This window comes from Nyctibius grandis, chromosome 6 (genome assembly GCF_013368605.1).
Source record: "Nyctibius grandis isolate bNycGra1 chromosome 6, bNycGra1.pri, whole genome shotgun sequence".
Classification (NCBI taxonomy): domain Eukaryota; kingdom Metazoa; phylum Chordata; class Aves; order Nyctibiiformes; family Nyctibiidae; genus Nyctibius; species Nyctibius grandis.
In genome coordinates this window covers 58,791,768-58,808,962 of record NC_090663.1, presented here as the reverse complement: position 1 = coordinate 58,808,962, position 17,195 = coordinate 58,791,768, and the positions used below count along the sequence as shown (strand labels likewise).

General features: G+C 46.2%; 1 protein-coding gene across 6 annotated transcripts in view; it reads left to right on the top strand.

Moving 5' to 3' along the window:
* The first annotated feature begins 707 nt into the window (after positions 1–707).
* Positions 708–17,195, top strand: part of LOC137664821 (alcohol dehydrogenase 1) — a 47,776-nt gene continuing 31,288 nt past the window's right edge. Inside the window, exons 1-6 of one of the 6 annotated variants that reach the window (XM_068403332.1) lie at positions 708–793; positions 2,143–2,444; positions 3,464–3,626; positions 5,545–5,616; positions 6,099–6,173; positions 7,119–7,268. In XM_068403332.1, the coding sequence (XP_068259433.1) occupies positions 2,224–2,444; positions 3,464–3,626; positions 5,545–5,616; positions 6,099–6,173; positions 7,119–7,268 (681 nt within the window). In that variant the 5' untranslated portion in view covers positions 708–793; positions 2,143–2,223. The other 5 variants (XM_068403333.1, XM_068403334.1, XM_068403337.1 and 2 more) reach the window with 5 other exon arrangements.

Here is a 17,195-nt window from a genome sequence, read left to right as displayed (position 1 = left end):
TGGAGTCACCCCCCTGGAGGGACTTAAGAGACAAGTAGATGTGGTGCTTAGGGACATGGTTTAGTGGTGGACTTGGCAGCGCTGGGTTAACGGTTGGACTTGATGATCCTAAAGCTCCTTTCCAACCAAAACAACAATTCTATGATTTCAAAGCAATCGGCTCATCTGTGTACCTGCCTGCAAGGTCAGGCCCTAAAGGCCCCTAATGCCTGGCCAGGGCACCCACGTCCACCCTCACTCACTCTGCCGCCATGGCGGGGCCGGCAGCTGCAGCCACCGACAGCCAACCTCGGCTTGTCAGCGCCTGTTATAAGCAACGAGGCAAAAACGAGAAACCCCCCCAAACCACGACTGAACTTCAGGTCATTGTTACGCTTGGAGCTTTTTCTTTTTTTATTTGACTGGAAGCTGCGCCAGGTGAAACCAGCGCTGCCTCACAACGCGGCGATCAGTGTAAGCCCCCGGTGCCCAGCGGGACCGGGGCGAGAGCAGCTCCTCGCTCGCCCGCCCGCGCAGGCGGCAGGCACGGGTCCCGCCCGGCTGCCAGCCGCCCGCGGGGCAGGGGCGGTCACTCAGCACCGGCGCGGCAGTCCCGCGCGCCCTCAGCGCCGCGCGCGGCCAGCTGCCCGTTGGCGCCACGTGACCGCCGCCCTTCGCCCGCCGGGATTTGCAGTCGTGGCGGGCGAGGAGGCGTGCGCGCGTGCGCGGGGAGGGAGGCGGCACCCGGTTGTTCCTCCTCCCGCCGTGCCCCGCCCGCTCCCCAGCGCCGGGCCTGCGCGCGGGGCAGCTGACGGTACGTTGCAGCGCCCCCCTCCGCCTCCGCTACCCCTTTGGGTATTGGGGAAGGAGGTGTCGGGGGGAGCTGGGGTGCGGGCTCGGCTTTCCTCAGAGGGAAGGGGGGGAAAATGGCGGCCTCCCAACGGCCCGGGGAGCGTGACCCCCCCTGCCCACGCCCGGCTGTCGCTGCCGCCTGTGAGGGGGTGTCACGGCCGCCCCCCGGGCCCTTGTGGGCGGGGGTGGCCGGTCCCGGTGAGTTACGAGGTACTGCGGCGCGTGAGCAAAACTGAGGCGTGTGTTTGTGTATGTATAACGTGTGTATCTGTAGACGTACGCGTGTGTCCGTGTGTATCCGCGCAGACACAGATGTCCGTATCTACCTCGGTACGTGCGGGGCGCGCGCTGCGGCGGCTGCAGGGGCGCGTGCACCTCGCCAGGCCGTGCCGTTTGGCAGCGCGAGCATCTCGGCTCCCCGGGCCTTATGTCTTAACAGCCCCACGCAGGGCAGTCGGGGTGTCTCAGCTAAAACACTCGTGGTTTTCTGGTGCTTTGTGTGTTTTCCGGCTCTTCTGTTCCCGACGAAGCCGGGGGATTGGTTTTTCTGCACGTTGGCTCTGTAGCTGCAGTGTTCTCCGCTGAAGAAGTTATCTTTGGGAAACTGTGCGGGTGTTGAGCACAGGGGAGCTGCTGGTATGGAAAACTAATAGTTGGCATTGGAAAGGAGAGGGTATAGTTGCAATTGATTTGAACACAGAATGTTTTGCTGAGTAACAGTTCAGTCTGTTCGTGCCCTTACTTCCTGTGTTCTGTCCCCTGATAGTGGCCAGCGTCAGTGGTTGGCCAGTGCCGTTGGTTCTCAGAAGAAATAAAAAGTAATTTTGAAGTGGTACAACTTGTTCGCACTTCCCCCCCACCCCCCAAATGGCTTTAGTCTCTTTAAAATGATATTTCTCTGACATGCTGCCATAGTTATGTTGCAGGATACCTCTTTAATTTTTTCTGTTTGTGTATTTGAGGATAGTTTGTGTATCCGTAATAGTACCGCTAATGTTTGGGTTTTTTTACATTCAATCCAGTATGATTCCCTACTTCTGTGCAGTTGTGTTTTCACCAAGTTTTTAATTGGAAACTGTTGACTAGATTCAGATGTAGCAGGCAGAGTTTTAGACATGATCTGAATACAGGCTATAATCTCTCTAGTATTTTATATGTTACTGTTTGCAGAAGCACTAACTTAGCTTTAACCAAAAAAAGGCCGTCTCTTATTTACTATTTTTTCTCTGTTCAGGTTTATGGTAGGTGTAGAGTGATTTTTGTTCGAATCGAACTTCTTGTTAATAACACTCATACTATTGTTTCTTACAGAATTGGTGAGGGAAAAGCTTGCTTTTAGTGAAATGTTTATCACGTGTTGAGAAAGAAGTCAGTAAACCTGGCCAAAAGCTAATGTCATCAGACACGCCAACAGAAAGTCCAGAGGTGCCAACGGCAAATACCATGTCTCCTGAAGTTCCGGATGGGGAAGGAAAGGTGAAGTCAAGTGACAATCCAGTAGAGAGACGGGAGGCAGGCTCAGACAAGGAAGAATGCCTTGAGCCCATGTCCAAGAGGCAAAGGAAGAAGCTATTGAAGCAGAAACGGTGGGAAGATCAGAAAGATCTACGGAGGTATGGTTTGCAAAATAGCTTTGCTGGGATCAGGTGTACTATTTAGTGCTAATAATGACGCTGTGTCAGCAGAATTTGTATGTAGATTGCTTTAGCAAATCAAGGCAGTTGAACCAGTTTTCTCCCATGCCAGGTTTAAAGCAGTAGTCACAGGCTATTCCATCTGCATATCAAGAAGCTATAAAGGTAGGCATCCTCTCTTCATACTAGAAGTGTTCCTCAACTTGAAGAAGATATCAGGAGGGATTCAAACTTGCATGTTTTTGGTTTGTCAGAAGGGAGCGATAACGTGTGGCCTTTTTCCTTTCTGAATGGGCTGCGCTCTCTTTCCCTGATGCTGTCAGACTTGGTGACTTACAAAGACAGTGGATAAAAAAAAATTCTTTCGACACATGAAAGGCTGTGCTGTAAGTTATGTTGTCTTATCATCTGTTAAAATAGTTTTGGAAGATGATGAGCTTCTGTTTTATTCTGTTGTTGAGAGAAAGCGTATCTGCAAATGGGCTGATCGTGGTTTATCCTCGTCCTGCTGAATGCAAAGTGTTCCTTCCCGAGACAGTGGCTGTTAAAGTTGCTGTCTCTGAAATTTGATCTCCCAAGTGCCTGCTCCTATCGGGGGAACAGGGGGGAAGAAACAATTGCTTCAGAAGCCTTTTGAAAAGCTGTTGGTGAAACGGGAGGTAAATTGCCTTCCACATTCTAATACTTCAATTTTGGCAATCTTTCTGGTTGCTCCTGTTATGAGACCTGACTCGAAGCACCCTTAAATCCATGAGATTCCCACTATTGACTTCACTGAATTTGTGTCAGGTGTCTGTCTTGGTAGGTATATACAGAACTTCACAAAGATGGGGTATGCGTTGCATGCTGATACCAGCCTAGCACAATTGCCAGCAAGAGGGTAGGTTTAAATTACCACAGCCATGGGACAACCACCTTGAGTGTGCATTTATGTGTGTAACACGTACCTCAGCAGATTTGGCAGCGCTTTTTGAAGATTGATTTGTTTGTTTATTTAGGCAGAAACGAAAAGAAAAACGCCAGAAGAGAAAGCTAGAACGTCAGTCCAAACTGGACTCCAGTAACGAAGGGAATGACAGAAAGCGTATGCGAAGGGAAGTTGTTCCTAGTACGCTTCGCCTCATTGTGGACTGCAGCTTTGATGACCTGATGGTGCTAAAGGTAAAAGAAACTTACCCATCGCATGGCATACAAACGTTGAAAGGTTCTCCAGTGACAGCGTTGATGCAATGTCAGAGCACAAAAACTGGAGAGCAGCTTTCAGAGCACAGTAAGCATGTTTCAGATTATGATGACTCCCAGAGCTGCTTACGTCAGTTGCTGAATTTTTTAGGCTTTGGAATGTACCTTTATATAAGCTTGCCAAAGATTTTGTTTGCCTTCATGGAGATGCAGTAAGTTGGTTTGATTCCAAAACCAGGAATATAGAAATGGTTTGTGCCTTGTGTTCACCACGAAGTTAGATGCAGTTCTGCCTCAAAATGGTTTGGCTAGAGGGGCTGCAAATGCCGCATTCAATTACTTTCTCTTTCAAAGTGGACCTGAGGCTCCCAAGCGTGTTAGTAAGTATTTGTGGAAATGAGAATCTTGCGCATTATGAGGATACTGAGCTTTTTCCCTCAGTCACACGAGAGAGAGTTGGGACAGGAGGACACTCTTCAGCCTGTCTCTAAAATTTTAGAATGGATGAAAGAACAGGTGAGATGATTGCAGGATAAGTAAATATGAGAAAGATCATCATGATACCCAACCACTGGTCAAGCTGCTTGGTGTGGTCTTTTGAGATCAAAACAGCTTTAACTCTACCAGCAAAGTACGTTAATCTGCAGTCTCCTGTAAGAGTGCAGCGTTCGGTTTCTGAGGCAGACCTCTCCCCTCCCTGTTACCCTGAGCCCTTCTGCTGCTGCCAAGGACTTCACTGCCCTGCAAGACTGCTTGAATTCAAGCTTTTGCAAAGCCCATCTGGCTACCTGTTGAGTGTAATGCAGAGCATGTGTAGCACTAGTGGAGGCTAGTGCCGCTCACCACCAAATTTTTGGGAAGCTTCAGTTGGAGTTTTGGAACTTGATTCCCTGAGGAGGCTTTCAGCAATGCCCTAGAAGAGACCAGAGGACCCCCTTGATAGTTTTGGAGATGCTGACTGGGCGTTTCCTGCTGAGCTTTGTCCTTTGTAAAACACGTTTCCTTCCTTGGCCGGGCAGAGCCCCTGTTAGGCCTGATGTAAAACCTGGCATTTCTGCAGGTGTTTGGGAAGGGTGAAGCGTTGTAAGTGAAGACGGTTGTGGCCTTTAGCGGTGGGGTTAATTAGACGCTTTCTCTAGTGTCTGTAAAACCTTGCACTGCAATATTGTAGTGATAAAGTCCAGTTTACTTAAAGTCCTGTGGAGAGATCAAAACATTCTCGAAGCACTACATGAATCAAAGCACTATAATGATGTTTCATTTTAAAATGGGAACCAGTTATATTTACAAAGCCCTGCTTTTGGGGCACTGAGAGTAAAGCTATGTAATATAGCTTACAAAAACCATCATTGGCTAAAAATTAAGTATGCTGCGTTTTAAGTAGTACTAGTTAACTGTTGTCCAAGTTGCCAGGTCAAAATGCCGGAGCCAGCCACTAAATTATTTGCGTTGTTCTGGGGTTCTTCAGGTTAATTATGCGTATTTAATTTTCTTAAATATAAACTGTGTATTCTCAGGGTTTTCCCATGGGTGAAAGACTGAGTATTGTCACAGAGATAAATCTGCTTGATTCCTCAGAGTATGTTTGAGTATGTTACTCCATAGAATTAAATCCTAGCGATTTTTGTTTGTTTCTTAGAAAAATGCAAATCAAGCACATGTGTAGAGGTGTCTAAATACACCTGTGTGGAAGAGGAGTGTGTTTTCCCTTGTCGGCATGATACCTTCACAGTGGGGGTTTTTCCTCTCAGGGTCTGATGTCCACACTCTCTCAGTAGTCACTTTTGCCAGTTAAAAGCTTCCTTTTTCTCTCTTTAGCTTCTGGCTGGCTCGTGGTAGAGCATTTTGTGGTGGTCTGTCTGAAGGACTATGTAAAAACAAATTGTGTTGTATACAGGATGTTAAGAAGCTTCACAAGCAAATTCAGAGATGTTATGCAGAAAACCGCAAAGCATTTCATCCTGTGCAGGTATGTTTGAACAAACTGAGCACTGACTGTATTGCCATGTACAAAGCACATGAGAAAGGCAGCTGTGGCCCAAGTGGTGACAACTGTAGTAGAAAAAAAACTATTTAAGCCGGCTCTTTTTAATAGGAAAATTGCATCTGTTATAACAGATTAATTTTCAACCCACATGTTATAAAAGTCCCTGTATATATATATGAAAAAGTATGTGCATGCAGATGAAGGGTGCGGGGTACTGGCGTGCCACTAAAATGCTGTTGATACTCAGTTTTATCTGTGACAGATTTAAAAAAACGTGACTCTAAGTGCATATTTGTCTTCTAAATGTGTCACTTACTGTATGAATATGGTCTGAGTACCGCTTTCAGCTGAAAAATAATGAAGAGTTTTAGCTAATAGTTAAGGGTAGAAGAAGTCTTGTACAGAGAGGAAAGGGGCATGTTAACATTTCACTATTTTGTACCTCTTGTTTGTTCTTTTTGAAGTTTTACTTGACCAGCCACGGGGGACAGTTGAAGAGCAGCATGAATGAAAATGACAAAGGATGGGTGAACTGGAAGGTGAATAATGGCTATTTCTGTGAAAAGGGAAAAAGAAATCTTGATCATAGTTGCTAACTAGGTTGTTAGTTGTGCAGGACCTGTGCTTTTCCCACATGGGTTTTTCTGAGACATCAGAGCAATAGCATACTAGAAATAGCGTGGCTCTTTGTGATTTGAATGAATTTAACTTAAATAAGCCAAAGACTGCTTGTCTTGAATCAAGATTGGATTTTTGCTTGAAACACTCCACACACAGCTGTTTCCACCTGTTTTTATGGAGCAGATTCCACTCTCTGATAGACTAAGCAAGACTGCTTGCTGTAGGCAGTTGTGACAGCGGTATGTCTTGACAGTGCTCTTTTTGTCTTGGCAAAAAATAAGCCTTTGAAGTAATGATGTGATTCTCTTGGGTGCACCTTCATTTCCATTATGTTGCCTCTCAACACTGAAGTGTTCTTTAGAGAAGTAGCTTGTCTTACGGTCAAACTCATGTTGGTTTTCCTCGTGACTCCCTGTTAAACCAGGATTCCAGCAACTTCACTTGGAGAGCGCTTTGCGTAAATAAAACCAGTTCTACTTTCAGCATGTCCTGTGCGATAGCTGCTTCGCAAAAGCACAGCATAAACCTCTCTTACCGAACAAGTGACGGTGATGAAGCATTTGCTTCTGGTTTCACTTTTTTTTTTTTTTTTAGAAAGGTGGACTTTAGAAAGTTAAGGATTGCAAAGCTCTTTTGGGGTTTCAGAAAATTTCCTGATGGTTTTTACAAGTCAGCGCTGTAGGGACTGTAGATTATTTATGCAGAAGTCAGTCTGCAGTGTGCTACGTACTTAAATGTGAACGAGGGCTGTGAAATGGCTGCACGCTTTTGGATTTATTTTTGCTGGTTCCATCTGGGGTCTGTAAAGCTTGCCCAGCAAGTCGTCAGTTGAATGTAACTTCTTTTAACTGCCTTTTTTTGAGGATATCCAAATTAGAACAGAGCACTACAGTGAGCTAATAAAGAAAGAAGACCTAGTGTATCTTACCTCAGATTCCCCGGATGTTCTCAGTGAGCTTGATGAGAAGAAAGCCTATGTGATTGGAGGACTGGTGGATCACAATCACCACAAGGTAAACTGTGGGTCCGTTTCTTTACAGCTTTTTTTTGTTTGTTTTTGGCATCTTGTTTGACATTAATGCTGTTCATGTGTAAACTGACAAAAATAAATAACAAAAAACTTCTTCAAAAAAGACTTACTTCAAAAAAATTTTGAAGAAATGGGAAATAAACTTGTGGTGGTAGTAGCAGGGGCTTATGTTCCAGAGTGCAGACATGCTAAGCTTTTTAGGATTTTGTCTTTTCATTTTAAATACAGGAATGGAATTAATAACAGTGCTCAGCTTACTTAAGGCCGTATTTTCAGATGGAAGGGTTTGCTTTCTGTTCATGGACTTGTGTGTGTGTGCGCGCACACTTGTGTGTGCACGTGCCCAAATATAGATGAAGAACAGCACTTGAATCTTGGATGTCCTTTTTTAACACATTTGCTTGTCGAGGAGCAAGAGAACTTGGCTAAGCGACACACGTGCCTCAGGGATCTGGTTCCATACCTGTATGTGGGACCGTGCTGTGTGGACCTGGAATGTCACAGAGAATGCAGCTGGGAAGTTAAAGCACTGTTAGTGCTTTTCTTCAAAGACACTCCTGTGTAATTTCTGGTGACGTGTTTAATAATTCAATGTGATGCTAAAAAAAGGGCTGGATCTTAAGCCTTACCAAATGATGCTTCAGCAGTTAGTCCACAGTTAAAGGCTAGGAGGGAGCTAAAGCAGATCCTTTATGTAGTCATTATGGTATGAAGTGTTTACACAATTTTAAAGGGCTTTTTTTGCCCATCTTGGGCACGGGAGTTGCACAGGAGTTTGTAAAAAAGCAAACAAAATTTCTTTATCCTTTACTCTTCCTCTGAAAAAATACCCAGTTACTGCAATCTGAGTAACTTTGTACTGAAGCATAAACTTGCCTTTAAAACTCGCTGTGGCTGAGACGTTCTAGAGCTGCAGCTGCATGAACAAGTTTTATTTATGATCCTTTTGCCCACACATCACAGTGTGACATATATTCAAAGTAGTAAGTTTTCCAAAGGTAGCCCTTGAAGCAGGTACTGTCTAACCCCAGGGTAGGTTTCTTTTTGTAAATACCTTCTCAAGCAAGATCATGGCAGCGCTGGCAAAACTCTTGCTAGAAATTATGCTTGTGGTGATCTGTATGGGTTGATCTGAAATGGTGATTCTCAGTCCAGTTGTTTTGGCGTCTTTCGCACAGGGAATTACTTACAAAAAAGCTGCAGAGCAGGGAATTGGTCATGCACAGCTCCCACTTGGAAACTTTGTCAAGATGAACAGTCGGAAAGTGTTAGCCGTCAATCATGGTAAGTTTTAAATCACAAAATAATGACATTATTATAGAATATTCTTGCAATGTTCAGAATTTGAACCCTCAAAATGTGCACTGTAGTGCAGGTACCTAAATCTTCGTTTATTATGTTGATATTTCTTGAATGTAATTGCCTTTGGAATACAGTAATTGCTCTGACCTTTAAATATTTTAGATAGGGTTAAATGTAAAAGATGGTGTCTTAGCCGCTTAGAAGTGCACCTCCTGTTCTGTTGACTTGTCCCCTGAGTAATTTTGGCATGCTTACCATCCTGGTCTTGCTTCCACGTTTAATGTGTAAGTGAGCAAAATGCTGGAAACTACCCCATGTATTTTATCCAGTACAATTCTAGTGAAGTTTTTCTGCAATAATCTTGTACTGACCTCTAGTGTCAACATTTCTGGAGGCTGTCTTCTGCATGTTCGAGCACTGGGTATAAATTGTATCACTTATGTTGAGGATTTCATTTATCTGCTTTATGGTCTTGTGCATATTTCTTGTGCCAGACTTTTAGGCACCTGATTTCCCTGCAGTTTAGTTGGCGAGATTTCCCTTGCCCTTCTGAAACATTTTCAAATTGCAGCTGAAAAGCTCTTAAGACACAGACCCTTTTGGAGGTAAAGCTTATCCTATAGCAGTATTTTGCTTAAGGATTTTGGGCAGGAAAATCAACACAACTCCACCACCACCAAAAGCAGAGGTACCTTTAACAAGTGTAGTGAAGGCTCTGGTGTTTATTCTAACCCTAATAGCTTACAGCCTAAGTCCGAAAAGACAGCTTTCATGGGAGATGCTACTTAGCATGAGTAAGGTGGACAGAATCAAGCTGCCTCTCAAATCTCATGTTATAAATTTTGTGTAGGTGAGAAGGATATTTGCACTGAAGTTTTTGTATTCTGCTGTGAATACATCCACCTTACTGCTTTGTGTAACTGTGTGGTTGCTCACCCTCTCTGTTTTGATTTGGTTGTTCTGGCCTCTGGCTTTCCGCCCTTGGTGCAGAAGCTGAAGCTAGCAGAGTACAGTATGGGGCTCGCCAGATGAGACCGTGGGACCTGCCTGGTCCCTGTGGAACTACTTTTGATAGGTGTGAATTTGGAAAGTCCTGCAGAAGAAGAAACTCTTTCTGAACTGCCTTGTCAGTCTTTGAAGCTCTTTAATTAAATGGGGCCTTTGGTGGTGGGAGATTGACGGCGTCGTTGACAGGGGATTTGCTTGTTGCTTTTTACTTATTTGTTTATAATCCTTCTCTCTTGGGATCGAGTCTCCATGTATTTCCACAGGCAGTTCAGTGCCTGCATTGCCATGTTAAAATGGCACGAGGAACCCAAGGCTAATACTTTGTAATGTACATTACAGGGACCATATTGCTCCATTCCAGTCTACAATGATGTCTACCAACTGGTCCCACTGCCTTTTTCTGTCCTTTTGTTCCTATTGCAGCCCATCGTAGAAGCCTCCGTTCTCCTGTGGAAGCCACTCTTTTCCCATCAGTTCTGTTTTTGCTATGAAGATAAAGGAAGTTTTGAAATAAAGGGAGAAGAAATGTGCTCCTTATCCCCTTCTTGTCTCTTAAGCCAGCATTTTTGCCACAGATGCTTTCTGCAGTAACTTACAGTGATATTAGTATAGTCCTGTGAGAGCTCATACCTTCACAGTACGTTTCGGGTGAATAACCTGCTCAGTAAAATGGCCAGCTCTTCAATGTCAGTGTCACAGAGAGCAGCTGGCTGTCCAGGAAATCTGGATCCAGGAAGCCTCTAGTTAACGTGACACTCTTCTGTAACTTGACTCTCAGTGAGTGTGAGATCCATGCTGCCCCTCCCTTTCTGAACGCCTGCCTAACTCTCTGTAGGGTTTTTTTCCATCCACAGCTCCTTTGATCCTTTCTCATGTGCTGTCGCTTGGCATCGAGAATGCTTGTGCTGGGTGCAGTCTTCGAAATCAGCATTCTCTGGTGGTGGTAGCACTACTCCTGTAGCCCCAAGCTTGAGGAGCCACCCCTCTGTCCCAGATTTGTCATCCAAGTCTGGCTTACTCACCAGCCATAGGGCCTTCTCCTGCCTTCCCTGCTGCTGCCGAGCCACAGTCTGTGTTGAGAGGTTCTTTGGATAACCTGGGATTTTCCTAAATAAGAATTTGCCAGTGGATTTTGCATATAATGCAATTTGGAGCTATTGTCAATCGGGGAGAGTTTTGGGGGCTGAAACAGGAGCAGTGGGGTGACTGTATAGTTAGCATAATAGAAACAGCAAGAAAGGGTCACAGAATCGGAGATTAATAAGGATTTTTGCCATAAGATCAGATGGAAATGAAAGAGCAAGCTAATTATAGGAGGTTTCAGGAAGACTTTGGGCTGTCCATATGTTAGGGAGGGGAAAAGGCATTGTCAAAGTGCATCCACGCTAGTGTTCCTGTCAAACACAGGAAAGCATTAGTGCCTGTATAAAAGGCACAGGTGAGACCTGAAGTGCTGGGAGGACATTTCTTTCTGTCCCTGAGAGAAATTAATTCAAACTGGAGCCCCTGCAGCAAAGCACTGCTGCAGTAACTCTTTTACAACTGGAAGCTCAAAGCGTGCTTGGCTTTAGACTGCAGCGGTAGCAGAATTGCCTTGTCTGCTTCTGCCTGTACTTCATCAGCTTTACTCTGAAGACGCCCCAACTGAACGCGTGTAAACCTCTGTAAAGATGGATTTGGGGGTGTGTTCCTATCAGCAGTTCACTTCTCTCACTGTAAAAGAGTTGATGGTCTTTCTTGACGTTGCAGTGTTTGAGATCATCCTTGCGTACCTGGAGAAGAGAGACTGGAAGGAGGCCTTTTTCAGCGTCTTGCCACAGCGGAAAGGGGCTGTTCCTTTGGGAGAAGCCAATGATTCGTCCAAACATGCTCTGTCTGGAAAAGAAGATGAAGACGATGACTCGGACGGCAACTAGGCTTCAGAATGAGACGATGGGAAAGACGAGATTGAACAGTGGAGCAGACAGATCCTAAAGACTGTGGACTCCCAGCTGTTGGGGGTAGGGACAAGCGATAGTGATAATTCAGAAGATGGGGCATCTCATTTTATTAGAGGACATCGAAATGCAGCTGCCGCGCCAGGGCAGTCTTAAGAGTTTCTCCATCCCTGCTGCACCCTTACGTGATTGTAAGAATCTGCGTCAGCTTCTGCTGCTAGAGAATGCAGGTCACTGATACAGCAGGCAGGTCGGATCAAGGAAGGTGTTGGAGGACACATGCACAACTTAAGCTTAGGATGAAAACTTGAGTGGGCAGCATTTGTACTGGGGAATGGCAAAGTTCAGGCTGGATCGACAGGTCGCTATGTATCTGAGACACTTCCCAACGTAAATGACTTTAATTCTGATCTTGAGATTCACCCATTGAACATACCCTTGTTCTTCTTTTACTGCTAGGATGAGTGAAGTGCCCTTGAGGGAGCTTTTGTTTTCAGACATGTAGCAAATACAGTAAGAGATGCTTTGGGAAGGGTAATGACTGAGAAGAAGCAGTTAATTGTAGCTATCCTTGCCAGCTGTCGCCTTTCTGCCTCCTACATGTTTGCTCAGTGACCTGTCAGCTTCAGGGAGGCAAAGTAACCATGCTGTTGAAAGGTATGTTAACATGGTTGCTTTCATTTTGATTCTCTTCAGGGATGAGCCTCTGAGTTGTAATTAAGTTTTTCAGGCTCAGCTAACGCAGCATGATGCTGAAAGACAGCTGATAAGAAACACTGAGGACAGAGATTTATATGGAATTAAGGCAATCTGAGTATGGTCCAAAAACATTGGGTCAAGTATCTGGCCCGTTCAGTAAGTCCTTACCACAACTCAGTCGGTGTGTGGTCACTCAGCCGTGCTGTGTGGTTTGCAGTTCAGTTGGTTTCCAGCTGACTTTGTGGTGTTCACACCTAAGACACAAGGGAAGTCTCAAAGCACTGCCAGCTCCGCTCCCGCTCAAAGCTCCGCTCCCATTTAGGGCGGCCTGCAGGCTCAGACTCCTGCACAGCTGTATGGAAATTACGCATCTGGGAGACTGATACCCATTTAAACTGTTTTGTACAAATGAGTTTCTGCATCTGTGGTCTGAGTAGGCAAGTGGAGCTGAGAAATGACCGCTCGGGGTGACCAGCCTTCTGCCGGCCGTTCACAAATACTCTGTTCATTGATGTGGGGCTGCAGGTTAGTTCACACTCACCAGCCTGCTTCATCCAGCCCTCTAGCACGGCTGGGCATGTGCGGCAGTGAGTGAGCACGGAGAGAAAGCAGAGCTGAGATTGTTCCCCAGGTCTTGGCGTACTCCTCTCCTGCAGTGGGAAGTGGGAATGGAGGTGGCAGTTGTTAGTACAGTAGCCATGACTTGAAGTGAAGGCAGGGGCTCTTGGAAAGAGTCCCCTGAGCTCTGCTCTGAGCTAAGCTGCTCTTTCCTTAATGCCGTGCTAACAGGATTTCTCTCCTTCCCCCTCAGACAGCCGGGTGTTTTGAATGAGCCTGTCTGCACTGCATAACCTTGCTCTGGAAAATAAATGGAAGTGGGGTCGATTTATCACCTTTCTTTGGTTTTGTGAAAATGAATTGAGAGAGGTGTGTTTAAACCAGATGATCCCCAGTTCTGCTTTCACAGTTTACTCAGAAAGCCTGAAAAAGGGCCAGATACATTTCTGTCATTGTTGGCCTCTATTTCAATGGCTTAAGGTTTGCATGGTGGTTTTAGTGTTTGTTTGGTGTCACGCTGTCCTGTCTGTGCCCCATCCCTCCCCCAATGGACACTACAATTTGTGATGCTTCTCTGCTAATAGCGAGAGCTATGGAAGCAAATTCTAGCTTGCTGCAAGGCAGACATCTGGAGTCACTCTGCAGGCCAGATTCTGAAAATCCAGGGTCTTTTTTTTCCCCCCCCAGTGCCCAGGGCTTGATGTGTATCTCTGCAGATAATGTGTGTGTGCGCCCCTCTTCTTACCTCGCTATGTCTGTGACTGTAGAGTCAAGTCTGCACACAAGAGCTCTTTGTGCAGGCCTGGCTGAGTCACGCAAGAAGATGAATCTGATGCCAAAAAGTGTTGCCTCTGTCCTTTTTTAAGTTTAGCTCACTTCTTATGTACCTGTGCAGCATGGTTTGGTTGAATCACTTGAGGACTAAATATAATGAGCATAAATTTATTTTAACAGGGAGTCTGAACCGCTGTCTTTATAGTATAAACGCAAAGATTACGTATTTCTATATGTGAACATGACTGGGAGACACTTCAGTGTCTCTGACTAGGGAGGCCTCCACTGGAAAGGGAATATCTGGTTTTTGGGGGTGGCCGTGGCACAAGCGAGACTCCTGATAGAGTGGGAAGGCAGGGTGGTCTCTTGTTTCCGTAGCACTTTCTCAGTTGCGGTTCTTCGCAGGGAGCAGCGTGTCTGCTTGTGCTGGATCTCTGTTTCTCAGTGTTGAGAGCCAAGGATATTATTTCTCTCTTTCTGGAAAAGACTTTGAAAAAGAAAGCTGTGTATTATCAGGCTAGGCTTAGGATTGTGTTAGACTGGTCTGGCTTTGTTCCGTACGCATCGGAGAGTACAGAACCACTTCCACCCTTTAGCAAAGAAGTCTCCCTGGACACAACTTTGAAAAGGAGAGATGGTTGCTTTGGAGGTTTCTTCTTTTTCCTCCTTGTTCTTCTGTCAGATTACTCTTCACCCACTCCTCCAGCAGAGTTACAAACAATAGTAAATGCTGGTAGCATTATAGCTGGCGTTGAATGGCTTTGTTAAAACGATAACGTAGTCTGGGACTGACTTTTGTTGCCTCTTTGTGCTTCAGAAAGGACACAAAGAGGTCATAGTGGTGTTTCTTGGGAGGGCCAGTATTGTTGGCTTGCCCTGACTGGGTAGAGGATGCTTTGGTAGCTGAAAAAGCCTGAGAAAGCCTAATCTAGCGTGCAAAGAGTGAGGGAGATACGTTAGATGAGGGCAAATCCTCAGGTTCATTAGCAGGAGGAGTTTCAGCTTGTGTCTAACTTACTGGAGCAGATTTTAGGGAAGAGATGAAATCAGTGCCTGTTGCCGCTATGGTTTTTCTCACAAGAAGCAGATGCAGTTGTACACCTGTCCCTCACCTTGAATCACAGAACGATTTGGGTTGGAAGGGACCTTTAAAGGTCGTGTAGTCCAACCCCCCTGCAGTGAGCAGGGACATCTTCAACTACAGAAGGTTGCTCAGAGCCCCGTCCAGCCTGCTCTTGAATGTTTCCAGGGATGGGGCATCTACCACCTCTCTGGGCCACCTGTGCCAGTGCTTCACCATCCACATTGTAAAAAATGTCTTGCTTATATCTAGTCTAAATCTACCCTCTTTTAGGTTAAAACCGTTACCCCTTGTCCTGTCGCAACAGGCCCTGCTGAAGAGTCTGTGCCCATCTTTCTTAGAAGCCACCTTTAAGTGTTGAAAGGCTGCAATAAGGTCTCCCTGGAGCCTTCTCTTCTCCGGGTTGAACAACCCCAACTCTCTCAGCCTGTCCTCATAGGAGAGGTGTCCCATCCCTCTGATAATAATTTTTGTGGCCCTCCTCTGGACCCAGTGCAACAGGTCCGTGTCTTTCCTGTGCTGGGGGCTCCAGAGCTGGACGCAGTACTGTAGGTGAGGTCTCACGAGAGCGGAGTAGAGGGGCAGAATCACCTCCCTCGACCTGCTGGCCACGCTTCTTTTTGTGCAGCCCAGGTTACGGTGGGCCTTCTGGGCTGCAAGCTCACATTGACAGCTTCTGTGCAATTTTTCATCCACCAGTACCCCTAAGTCCTTCTCCGCAGGGCTGCTCTCAATCCCTTCATCCCCCAGCCTGTATTTATAGTACCTTGCTGTATTTCTGAGTTGCACCAGTTAGGAGAAGATTGACATGAATGTCATATCAAGAGAAAGCAACTGAGTGGCAGCAAGAATAGAAAGTCTTGGGTATCTAGCTCTCGGAGACTTTAAATTCAGGTTTCAAATGTCATTTCTCCTATTGTCACCGAATTTGGGGCCTGCTGCAAAGACAAAAATTAGAGCTTCTGAACATTCACAGTCCCTGTGCTGTTTGGCGAGCAGCATCCCAGACATGTGGTGTGTCTTAATTTTTCTAATTCCCGTTACTTACCCTGTTTGGTGTTTTGACTTGCCACTGATTCTTTAGCCAAAGACCCGAGTGAAAAAGAAAGAATGTCTAACTGTACAACTGGTATAAACTGCACTGCAATACACAGGAAGTTTTTCTCAAAGGGGTTTCAAGTGCCAGCTAAACTTTGTTCTGTTCCTGTGATAACTAAATTTGTACCGAAGAGTGTGGGGTTGTTTGTAGTTAGGAGCATTTTTGATTGAAGCTGTGCGTGATAAACTTCAGTGACAAAGTTGCATTTTTCACGGGAGAACAAACCAAACATTTCTGGTTATGAGGTTTAGCTTATTCCTAATCCTAGCGACCTCACTGAGGATTTTACCTGGACTGATTCGTGTTCCCTCCTGGAGCTCTCTGAAGAGGAGGGAGAGGCTCTCAGACTCTGGGTGTTCGTATTCTCTGCTGTACTGTCCTTAGAGTTCCTCATGCCTTTGTCAGTCAGCTCTGAGTAAATCAGACGGGACACGTAGTCTTTCTCTGAAACGTGAAGGTAGCAGAAATGTTATTGAAGTTCCCATTTGCTGATCTGGCTGTTCAGGGGTGAATTCAGGAGTTCCCTTAGCTCATTTTGAAAGGCCTTAAGGACATGAGAGACACGTTCCGTTTGCTTTCTGCCTTCGCTCAGCCCACAGCAGCCCAGAGCTTGACTGGGAGAGCACGTTTTTCCACCCCACACCAAACCTGAATGCTCCCAGGTCTGAGTGACTAATTTCTGTGTACTGTCACCTTATTGCTCAACACAGCCACAGCTGGGCCAAGCACACATCACCATCCACAAGGCTGTGGATGTAGTATACTTGGACTTCAGCAAAGCCTTTGATGCTGTCTCCCACGGCATTCTGGATAAGCTGGCAGCCCACGGCTTGAACAGGTGCACTCTTGGCTGGGTTAAGAACTGGCTGGATGGCCGGGCCCAGAGAGTGGTGGTGAACGGTACTGCATCCACTTGGCGTGCGGTCACTAGTGCTGTCCCCCAGGCCTCAGTACTGGGCCCAGTCCGGTTTAGTATCTATTGATGATCTGGGCGAGGCTATCGAGTGCACCCTCAGTAAATTCGCGGACAGTACTAAGTTGGGTGGGAGTGTTGGTCTGCCTGGGGGTAGGAAGGCTCTGCAGAGGGATCTGGACAGGTTAGATAGATGGGCCGAGACCAGTGGCATGAAGTTCAACAAGGCCAAGTGCCGGGTCCTACACTTTGGCCATAACAACTCCATACAGCGCTACCGGCTGCGGGAAGAGTGGTTGGAAAGCTGGCTGGTGGAAAAGGACGTGGGGGTGTTGATCGATGCCTGGCTGAATATGAGCCAGCAGTGTGCCTGGGTGGCCAAGGCGGCCAACAGCATCCTGGCTTGTATGAGAACTAGCGTGGCCAGCAGGATTAGGGAAGTGATTGCCCCCCTGTACTCGGCAGTGGTGAGGCCGCACCTCGAGTACTGTGTCCCGCTCTGGGCCCCTCACTTCAAGAAAGACATTGAGGTGCTGGAG